This window comes from Zingiber officinale, chromosome 1A (assembly GCF_018446385.1).
Source record: "Zingiber officinale cultivar Zhangliang chromosome 1A, Zo_v1.1, whole genome shotgun sequence".
In the NCBI taxonomy this organism is placed as follows: domain Eukaryota; kingdom Viridiplantae; phylum Streptophyta; class Magnoliopsida; order Zingiberales; family Zingiberaceae; genus Zingiber; species Zingiber officinale.
Window position 1 is genome coordinate 191,990,449 of NC_055987.1, and position 11,575 is coordinate 192,002,023.

Here is an 11,575-nt window from a genome sequence, read left to right on the forward strand (position 1 = left end):
ACGTCCTGGGTCACCTGGTTGAAATGCTTGATATAACTTCGCAAGGGCTAGGGCGACCCTTGCTTAAGAGCAAAGAAACAGTGGTCTGTTTTCTGGTACTTCCTGCTGCTGGTGAAGTGGCACAAGAAGACAGTCTTGAAATCATGAAAACAGGCAATGGGTCTGTTCGACAATCCATCGAACCATTTCTGTGCTGAGCCAGATAAAGTATTCAAGAATATTCGACACTTAATAGCGTCGCTGTATTGATGTAACAATGCAGCATTCTGATCCTGAACTTGCAGAGATGATCCTCCGAATTTTTACTATCATCGTATTCTCTAATGGCCGGGACTTGTACCCCTTCGGTAGCTTCTCCTCTAGTATCCTTAGAGAGAATGGTACTTGCTCATCAGGTTCCCCTCGGGACTCTTCCTTGAGGACTATAGCTTTCCCCTTCTTTGAGTCCCTGGGCGGGGAGCTTTCTGCCATAGAGATATGCAGTTGCTCTTTCTTATTATAACAGTCCAAGCCCTTATGATAGTAGTCTGGGGCTAGTTCCCGGTAGAAGGCCGGGAGGAACTCCTCGGGTTGCTTCCTCTTAAACACTCTGTCTGAAACATGAGTCGAGTCCTTAGAAACGATAGACATTTTGTATGGTCGCGAAGCAGTGGTCTGTTTTTCGGAAGCTGCTCGTCTCTTAGCTTCCTTGAACAGCTCGTACTCCCTGCCGTCATGATCACATTGATTCGTCCGGTCTCCTCTATCTTAACACTCTAGAACAGGTGAAGACAGTTTCCACATATGACGTTAAATTGATCCTGTCCAGAATCTGAGTCAGATGAAGGCCGGGTGAGTTGTTGCTAGCGTTGATGGAGGGGCGACTGAGACACCTTTCTCGCATGCACTTCCAAAAATGGACTCCCACGTGATGCTGACGGACGACGATGACTGAGCCGGTGGTACCTAAGCTCTGCTCACACTCAAACAAGCACACAGGTGTTAGAGGTCAGAAACCAGGGAAAAAGTTCCCCGAGCAAGTCCTCCGACGCTCAAGTCAGGTACTTTTTCCCCAGAACAACAGTGTATGAAGGAGAAAGAAAGTAGAAGACAAGTGTGAATATCCGAGAGAGTGTACCTGCATGAGGGAGAGAACCTCCCTTTTTATATGACAATGCGTACCTTCTAGAGCCTGAGTGATGTAAGAGAATATCGGGTGTCAGGACTTGTCGGGTGATGGAGGACACATGACATTCTCCTGTAGACTGAAGGAAGGTTCCATTCGCAGGTGAATGCAGACCGTTGGAATATTCCCTGACACTTAGTAGTTATTCTCTGACAGACGGTTACGATTCCCTAATCTTGTTGTCATGTATTGCCTTCTGTCCCGACCGGGCATGAATAGGGCAGTTCGAGATGATCAGTCGGGTATAACACCTGGCCTAAACCTTGGGGGTCGGGAGCCGTGGAGAGATCGTCCAAGAACTGACTGGGAGTTAGTTGGCTGGGAGTTTAGCTTACTGAGAGCACTAGGCCTAAGTACAACCAGACCGTGAGAGCTCAACCCGTCAAATCCAGGTCCAGTATCACCTCAACTGCCTCTACCCAGGTGTCTCAGATCTGAAGTTCCAGTATGTGAATACTCGATCGGGAATCAGTTGTTGACGTCGTCACCCCAGTCTTACTTCCTCTTTCCATACCAACTGTTCCTTCCCTTTGGTTTCTAACTGTCACGTCCCTTTAACTTCTGACTGTTACGTCCCTTTAACTTCTGACTGCCACATCTCCTTTACTTCTGACTGTCAAATCTTATCGAACCCCATCGTTATACACCGTGTCAACAAACACATTAAATATTTATCAAATAACGTGTGCGTGTGCGCATCAATACCAAACATAATTAAGTAATACGGTGCACGTTTTGTGGGGTGGTATGATGATGTGGTTATGAGTCAATATCGCAAAAGGGTCAGAAGTCAAGTTGATCTAGAGGTCAGGAAGGTCAGAAGTCAAGCCTCTGTGGTCGGTCAGCAGTCAAGCTGACGGGGAGGGCAGGAAGGTCAGAAGTCAAGCCTCTGTGGTCGGTCAGTAGTCAAGCTGACACGGAGAGCAGGAGGGTCAAAAGTCAAGCTTACGTGGCCCGGGTCAAAGTCTCGATTAAAGGATATCATAAATCGGACAAGGACCAACCCTGATAGCGATCAAAGGCTGGGTCCCCGGGTCAGGTGGGAAAGGGTCAACCCTGAAAAGCAGTCGACAGAAATAGGTTTGGGTGCAGACCTGGCGGGCAGGTCGGGACGCACAAGTCATGGATGATATAAGATAGTAGGTCTGGACACAGACCTGGCGAGCAGACCAGAACATCCAAGCCAAGGATTACAGGTATACATGCAGGTCTAGACACAGACCTGGCGGGCAGGTCGGGACGCACAAGCCATGGATGATATCAGATAGTAGGTCTGGACACAGACTTGGCGAGCAGGTCGGAACATCCAAGCCAAGGATTACAGGTATACATGCAGGTCTAGACACCGACCAGGTGAGCAAGTCAGAATGCACAAGTCATGGATAATAAACAGATAGAAGCAGGTCTGGCGGGCAGGTCGAGACGCACAAGCCATGGATAATAAACAGATAGAATCAGGTCGGGCGAGCAGGTCGGAACGTACAAGCCTAGGATTATGGGTATACAAGCAGGTCTAGACATAGATCAGGCGAGCAGGTCGGAACGTACGAGTCAAGGGTTGCAGGTATACAAGCAGGTCTGGACATAGACCTGACGCGCAGGTCGGGATGCACAGGCCATGGATGATAACAAATAGAATCAGATCGGGGTACAGATCTCGAACCACAGACTCATCGTCCAAACGCTATAAGACAAAAAAAAAACCAAGGAATCGTAACCGCTTGCCAGAGAATGTCAGGAAATAATCAGCTTGTCAGGGAATATTCTCACAGTCAGAGCTCACTACCCCTTTTGATTACATCCCCAGCCTATGAAAAGGGGCCACCTGTCATCCACCGCCAGACACCACCTGACAACCGACATTCCCTGACACTCGTCAGACCCAGAAACTTCCATTGCAGTATAAAAAGGGATGTTTTGTCCCTTACGCATGTATGCTCACTCGTCATTTTTTTCACTAGTCTTTACTTTTCGTCCTTTTTCTGTTCTTTCTGGGGAAAAAGTACCTGACTTGAGCGTCGGAGGGCCTGACCCAGGGACTTTTTCCCTGGTTTATGGTCTCTAACGACTGGGGTGCTCGTCCGAGTGTGCGCAGAGTGACAGCGTCATCGTCCTGGTCCTCTTTGTTCGTCGGCTACCTGTGCGAATCTTTCCAGGGGGTACCCGGCAGATTCAACGCTTCAACGACTTTCCGTCAATTTTCCGCACAACAAAGCCCGCCTTCATCCGACTCAACTTTCGGACAGGATCATTAAGCAATTGTACTTAAAATTGGAAAATTTCATCGTATCTGTACAAGTAATACCTCCACCTCTCACATTGAGATAATGGAACCCACTGACCAAGTATGAATTCCACCATCCAAATGTGGATGTAAGAGGTGAGGATACTGTCTGTACAGCCAGGATCAAACTAACCCTTAAAACCATCGGTTAGATTAAACAAATCCACAGAAGTTACTGCTCCCAAAAATATCATAATTTAGGTTAACAATACGATGAGCATCACAAATGGGAAACTTTAAAATTTGTTCAAATTATGACAGGACACCAAAACAAACATAGGAAAATATAGAATAACACAGGTGCAACGTTACCAAAAAACAAGGAATCACAATATCAGCTAGCTGATGGAGTGATGGTGATTCATGAACATAACTGGAAGTGCAGTGTGCAGTGGTGGTGGGTTCTCTTCTCTAGGCCAGGATGCACTATTCAATGCCCACCTCAACATTATCTCTCGTACTGATCATATTACCCAGTGTCCTCTCATTGTGATTCATTCTTCTCTGAACATAAATACAAGTGTGGTGCATGAAAAACTTTTCCAAATGTTGACGGCTTAAAACTTTCATCTGATGATCTTTAACCAAATGCTCTCGTGGAATGAAGATTTGTAGCATCATCAATCGAATGTTTGCTCGTAATGTCTTCCTGAGGAATCAAAGAGACACTTCTAGACCAGTTCTTCTTGCAAGCCATTAATTCAAAACTAATATATTCCAAATTTTTATAAAATTTAATTCTTTTAATAAAATATTAAAATATGTGGATTTAAATATCCATCATATTAAATTTTTTGATATAATGCAAATTATATTGCGTCAGGAAAGAAAACCTTCGCAAATTATATTACTTCTTTTCTGTTGTAGTTTTGAGGCAAACCTTCTCAAAACAGTCTACAAAGACATCAACAAATCTGAATAACTTCTTAGCCACTTTCCTAAATGCAACCAAAGTTGAAAATTAAATTCTCACCAATCACATAAGAGAGAACATCCCGGAAAATCATCTACCAAACTTTCTACAATAATAAAAGGTTAGATGAACTTCCACTTGCTATTCATTAAATTCCGCCAACACTACAACAAAGAGGCACCTAGTATTGAGAAGCACGATTGCAACAAATGTCTAGAATTGATGGAATAACTACCTTATAAATGTTATTAGACAATGTAGATACATACGATAACAAATAGACAAAGTTTAGAAAAGCCTTTTTCCAAGATGAATATTGATTTTTATCTTTATATATAAATATTAGTCAACCCCACCTAACGAGATAATACTTGGTTGTTGTTATATCTTTATACACGAATACACACAAAATTATAGGATGAAGAGAAGAGGGTACAACTTATTTATATCAAGTAAAGTCTATCATCATCACCAACCTGTGCTGGTGTCAATTGAGTAATGAGCAAGCTATTTGGATCTTACCTTTTCATTGAACTTTATGTAAAGCTATATGACTAATATTATTCACATTTTAAATCAGTTTATATTCTATTAACTAGAGTTTTCTTTGATCATCTTTATTTCAACTCATTTAATTATAGAATATATAAATAGGCTTTGAACATATTTCTACCATCTCAATTTTTTTCTCATTTTAGCAGTACATCCAATTGCTCTCACAGTAGTATTTTTGATGTATCTATCTAGTAGGTCCTCACATCCAAATTCACATTCTCACCTTTGTTATATTATTTTTATATGCTATTTTTACACCCTGATTCATAAGGCATGACAAATAATTACCATGATTCTTTCAAAAATTCCGTTTAGCCAATGAGGTACACATTGATCATACAAGAATTTGATTTTCATATCCTAACTATTCTTTTGAATACTTTCTCATGGGTACTGCATTACATTATTTAGTTTTGTTTCTACATAACATAAAATGTTTAGTTTCTAAATTTTTTTACTACATTTCAACATCAAGGTTAATAAATTTGTAATTCTCACTCTCTTGTCTTAAAACATGCAAAAGCAATATATGTTATGTAAATATATAGAAAAAAGATCACATTTTTAAAAGACAACTTGTATATGTATAATTAGCTCAAGCATGAAATTTATAAACTACCTACATAAGCAATTGATTATAGACTTGCTACAATGATTATAGACTCACTAATTAATGGAGCTTGAGGGAGGCTGCCAATATAATCTGACGGAAGTCTTGTCGATGCTAAAGGAAATCCCACAATTCAGAATTTTTCTGAACCAATTTCGTTCCGAAAACATTGGCCGAAGGTACATTGGCAGAAGGAAAGCAGAAAATATTTGATTTTGCAGATAGTAAAGGAATCGATTTGAAATTATATCGTCATCTGTATTGTCATCTGTAAAATATATAGAATGAGGCTTCAAATGTGGAAAATCACAAGCAGAAAGGCAAAGTGCGTCGCCGCCGCCTAAGAAGATGAAGATGATCAAGTCTCCCAAGTCCTTGGCTTCTACTCTGATACTTAGACTCTCATTATCCACCACCACCCTGCTGTCGCCTAAGGAGATAATAAACTCCTCTCCCAAGTCCATCGTTTTTTCTAGTCTTTTACTTGGCCTCTCCTCATCATCTATCACCCTGTGAACCTTGACAGACATGGTCTTGGAAAGATTTTGATTTCTCTCCCTCCAAATACTCAAAAGATCCCCTCGAGGAGTCTCAAGCAAGTAGTGTAGGTCGTAAGGATGTAGTGCTCGATCGACCACTCTAAATCTGGGCATTTCGCCATGTTCAATTTGGGCCTCGTCGAGATCACAAACATACACTTCTGAAAGTGTGCTCATATACAGTTTACCTTTATGAAAGACCATATTTTCAACTAAAATGGATTTCCTTAGCTCGAACCATTTCTCGTCGCCGGAGCGGGTAAAAAAGATTCTCCTGTAAGAATATTGGATGAGCGCGACGGTGTAGCCATCTCCGAGCGACGGATCAGCAGAAAGAATTGCTTTGAGCTGATGCTCTTCCCTCACTGTTTTCGGCATCCTGAAGCCGATTAGGCGCCCTGCAGTGTCGCGGATGGGATGGGTGTCCTCGGAGGGGAGGACGCGGGGGAGGTCGATCTGCGCGCCGGTGATCGGGTTCAGCAGTTGCACCCGGAGGCGGACGTCGATCGTCATGACCCAACCGTGAGCGGAGCCGATAAAGAGTCGGTCGCTTATGGGAGGCTCCGGGACCAGGACGGTGTACTCCCTTCGCTCGTCCAAGGCGTAGAAAGTGATGGCGGATGGGTCGCCGCGGGGATTGTCGTTAAGCACGAGCCAGGGGCTCTGCCCGCGGAACTTAAAGTAGCTTCCGCGCGTGGACAGATCGCGGACGGCAGCCGACCACGAACCACAGACGGCGGCCGAGCGGAGAAATTGAGGAAGGGAGAGTTTGGAGAAGATGAGGGAGAAGACATCCAGGGGGAGACCAGCCCAGCCGCCGCTGCCGTCAGCCATGGGAGGAGAGGAGAATAGATGTTGATGGTCATGTGTCGGCAATAAGGCCCTGATTTTATAATCTCGTTCTAGGGTTTTCTCAAGATTTTTTTCTAAATATTTCTCAATAATCCTTTTTTTCCCCTCAAATTTCAATTTTTTTGATAAAATTTCATTTATATTCGTATATAAATTTTTTGTTTCCAAAATTTTCTCAATAATCCTAATTTTTTTCCTCAAATTTCAGATACTGTGATTTCATAGATTTTTTTTAATAAAATTTAATTTGTCAAACTGTATTTATAAAGAAATTTTTTGTTTCAGAAAATAAATCAGCAATCCATTTATCAGATCGAAAGAATCAAAATTAAAGAAACAAATTATTTTAATTATGTCTTCTTTTAAAGAAAAATCTGATTATTTTAATTCAACTTCGTAATCCGTCAACAATTTTAATTATTATTTAAAAAAACAAACACATGAACTAGTAAATAAATATTTGTCCATTATTTAATTATTATTTAAAAAAACAAACACATGGACTGATACATAAATATTTGTCCATTATTTAATTATTATTATAATAAAAAGACAAACACATGGACTAATACATAAATATTTGTCCATTATTTAATTATTATTGAAAAAGACAAACCCATGGACTAATAAAAAAAATATTTATCCATTATTTAATTATTATTTTAAAAGACAAACACATTGACTAATACTTAAATATTTATCAAACAACGTGTGTTCGTGCCCATCTAGACCAAACAAAATTAAGCAATTGTACTTAAAACCATAGGTTAGATTAAACAAATCCACAAAAGCTACTGCTCCCCAAAATATCATAATTTAGGTTAACAATGCGATGAACTCTCATGTATAAGCATCACAAATGGGAAGCTTTAAAGTTTGTTCAAATTTTGACAGGACACCAAAACAAACATAGGAAAATATAAAATAACTCAGGTGCAACGTTATAATAAAAAAAATAAGGAATCAAAATGATGCTCAACTAGAACAAAAAAAAAAAAACAGTGAAGTGCAAACTCACCATGTTTGGAAGGTATGTACCAGTTCCCCTTGTTTTCGTGATATCTTTGACATCATATCATTAGAAATTAATGGGGAATCAAATAATAACTTGGGGAAAGTGGTGGAGCCATAAGAGTCATGAGTTGGTGAAGCCACAAAATGAGAGTCCTCGTTTCCATCTTCTGCATTTATGTTTGATACTCTGTATTCGTCTCCCCCATGATCTACTGTTCCACTCTTTAGGGAACTAGAGTTTGCACATCTGGGAATCAAATAATACCTTTGTTGTATTATTTTTATATGCTGTATTATTTTTATATGCTATTTTTACACCCTGATTCATAAGGCATGACAAATAATTACCATGATTCTTTCAAAAATTCCGTTTAGCCAATGAGGTACACAATTATCATACAAGAATTTGATTTTCATATCCTAACTATTCTTTTGAATACTTTCTCATGGGTACTGCATTACATTATTTAGTTTTGTTTCTACATAACATAAAATGTTTAGTTTCTAAATTTTTTTACTACATTTCAACTTCAAGGTTAATAAATTTGTTATTCTCATTCGACTCTCTCTTGTCTTAAAACATGTAAAAGCAATATATGTTATGTAAATATATAGAAAATAGATCACGCGTTTTTAAAAGATAACTTGAATATATGTATAATTAGCTCAAGCATGAAATTTATGAGCACAATACTCATCCCACAAAGGATAACACTTCAGATGTGTGATATGACATTATATATTATATTAAGTAATCAACTTTATGACTGTGCAACCAACACTCCAGATCTCTGATGCACTTGAAACACCAGACATTTCAATAGCCTGAAAATATTTAGGGTACGTTTGCTTTAAATTATCATATATAATCTTTTGTTACTTAATTATTAATTATTAAGTAATCATATAATTAAAATTATGAGTAATAAAATATAATTAAATATTATTTGATTCAACATAAATAATAGAATAAAAATTTATTTGTTTAAATTTTTTAATAAATAACCTAGTTTAATGTTTTATTGTATTATCCTCAGTTACAAAACCAACCATATTCTTTATTTTATTTTTTACGTTTTTTATTTTTTTTTTCCTTTATGTTTTTCTTTTTTTTTCATATTTTTCTCTTATCGTAAGGTATTTTTAATAAAAAAATTCGTTAACCAATTTTTCGAGATTTTTCGATTCTAGGTTGCATGCCTCTTTTGCTGACATGTTGGACATGAAACATTACTCAGGAATTAAGGTTATCAAGGATAATCTCCAACCAAATGTATCCTTAAGTAGGTTAGATTTCCAGGATACCCCTTGTATCGTACAGATAGGATAACAAATGATAACTGAAGCTTCTATTAGGATCACTTTAGAAGCTAGGGGGGTGATTAGCTATGTTCGCTTGATCGATGATTGTTGTAGCAGAAAATACTCAAGCAAACGTTAACGCCTGGATTTACTTGGTATCCACTTCAAGAAAAAGTGACTAATCCAAGGATCTGCACTATACACACTCTTCACTAAGAAAGAAACTCCTTCTCGAAACAACCGGAGGTGAAGAAACCTCTTACAACACTCACACAAGCATACAACTCAACGCAAGAAATAAATACATGAATACAAAGGAAAACCTCCTTCTTGCTTGATCTCATGTAACTTGTAGATGTCCCTTGACCTTGGAAGTGCAACAACACTTATCTCTAAGATGCTTCAAGAAGCAGCGATGAATAGTTGTGAGCTTGGTGAAGAGAATAGCAGCAATGTCGTGTACACTCTGCATCATTTGAACTCATCGTCGTCTTTATATGTACATTTTTAGGACTCCCAATCGATTGGACTTGCTCCCAAAGATTGCCATGTCAGATCCTAGCTATCTCAGTCGTCCAAACGTTGCATCCTGCGCAACGATCATATCCCAATCGATCGATCGATTGATTAGGGAGATTTTGATCGATCGACTAATCGATTCAGAGTGTCTCTATAATCTCGCAGATAAACCCAAAATTGATTGACCGATCGATTCAAGTTACCTCATAATCTCATGAGAAAATAAGCCTCAATCGATCGACCGATCGATTGGAGTATCCCAATCAATCGGCTGATCGATTGGGGAGCACACTGTGCTCTTCGCGCGAGTGGCCTCCAATCGGATCGATTGCTAGCCCCAATCGATCGACCGATCGATTGGCCTATCCTTGCTCGTAAAACTCTCCCAATCGATCAATTGGGCTCTGGTTCAATCGATCGACTGATCGATTGACCAACCCTAACGTGACTAACTCATGTCTAGGGTCCCAAACCCAACATCTGGTCAACCGTGACATATTGGTACTTGCTCATACTTAGCATCTGGTCAATCTTGACTTGCTGGGACTTCATGTAATACCCCGGTTCTGAGATTCTGATTAAGTATGGCTTAAAAGGTTAGATGATACTATCCATATCACCAAGATGCACCTTCCTTTTCGGAAGCTCAAACTTAAGAACTCCAAAGTTAAGCGTGCTTAGCTTGGAGAAATCTGAGGATGGGTGACCTCCTGAGAAGTTTTCCAGGGTGCGTGCGAGTGAGGACAAAACACGCTGAAAGGACCTCTGGTGGTCTGTGGAGCTAGTCGTCAACCTGATGGGCAATTCTGGTGGCGTTCCCGGTTCGGTCCTGGTGGAGCCCGCCCGAGCCGGGACGTTACAGATGGTATCAGAGCGACCTTACGACCGTGAGTGTGCCTGTGGCAGGAGCACCCAGGGCACCACCTAGCGAGGGAGATTGTGGGATTTGTTTGTGGTGTGATTCGTGATTACACAATGAGGACGTTGTGTCTTTAAGTGGGGGTGATTGTAATACCCTGGTTCTGAGATTCTGATTAAGTATGACTTAAAAGGTTAGATGGTACTATCCATATCACCAAGGTGCACCTTCCTTTTCGGAAGTCCAAACTTAAGAACTCCAAAATTAAGCGTGCTTGGCTTGGAGAAATCTGAGGATGAGTGACCTCCTGGGAAGTTTTCCAAGGTGCGTGCGAGTGAGGACAAAGCACGCTGAAAGGACCTCCGGTGGTCTGTGGAGCTAGTCGTCAACCTGATGGGCAATTCTGGTGCCATTCCCGATTCGGTCTGGGTGGGGCCCGCCCGAGCCGGGGCGTTACACTTCGTCACCAAGTGTCCAATCAATTCTTTGACCCACTTGGATTTTTCTAGCCGTGCCAAGTGTTCGGTCAACCTTGATCCACTTGGACTTACCGTCTCGTGTCAAGTGTCTGGTCCTCAATGCCCCACTTGGATTTCCAAACACCATGTGTCTAATCACCCTGGACCCACCTGGAATTCCATACGTCCGACTTCACTCACCAGGACTTCCTTACTGCCTAGCTTCACTCACTAGGTCTTTTACCTGACTTCATTCACCAGAATTTTTCAACTATCTAACTTCACTCACTAGGACTTTTTATCTGTCTGGTTTCACTTACCAAGACTTTCTACACTAAGTGTTCGGTCAACACTGATTCACTTGGATTTTCATCATCTGTCAACCTCCCCGTTGGACTTGTCCTTGCCTAACTTCCAGTCAAGTATCCGATCAACTTTGATCTACTTGACTATTTTTCACACCAAACTGGTCAAACATTAACCACAGGAGAATTGATCTAACAAT

General features: G+C 40.5%; 1 protein-coding gene across 1 annotated transcript; it reads right to left on the minus strand.

The window, feature by feature from the left end:
- Positions 1-3,647: 3,647 nt before the first annotated feature.
- LOC122038914 (putative F-box protein At4g22180) lies at positions 3,648-6,934 on the minus strand. The gene is made up of 2 exons (XM_042598888.1): positions 5,585-6,934; positions 3,648-4,098 (listed from the first exon to the last, which is right to left on the minus strand). Coding segments are annotated over exons 1-2 (1,317 nt in total). The 5' UTR covers positions 6,901-6,934; the 3' UTR covers positions 3,648-4,097.
- Positions 6,935-11,575: the final 4,641 nt, after the last annotated feature.

What these genes read in the sequence shown, in the direction of transcription:
- LOC122038914 (XM_042598888.1), bottom strand. Translation starts at nt 6,900, where the DNA reads ATGGCTGACGGCAGCGGCGGCTGGGCTGGTCTCCCCCTGGATGTCTTC.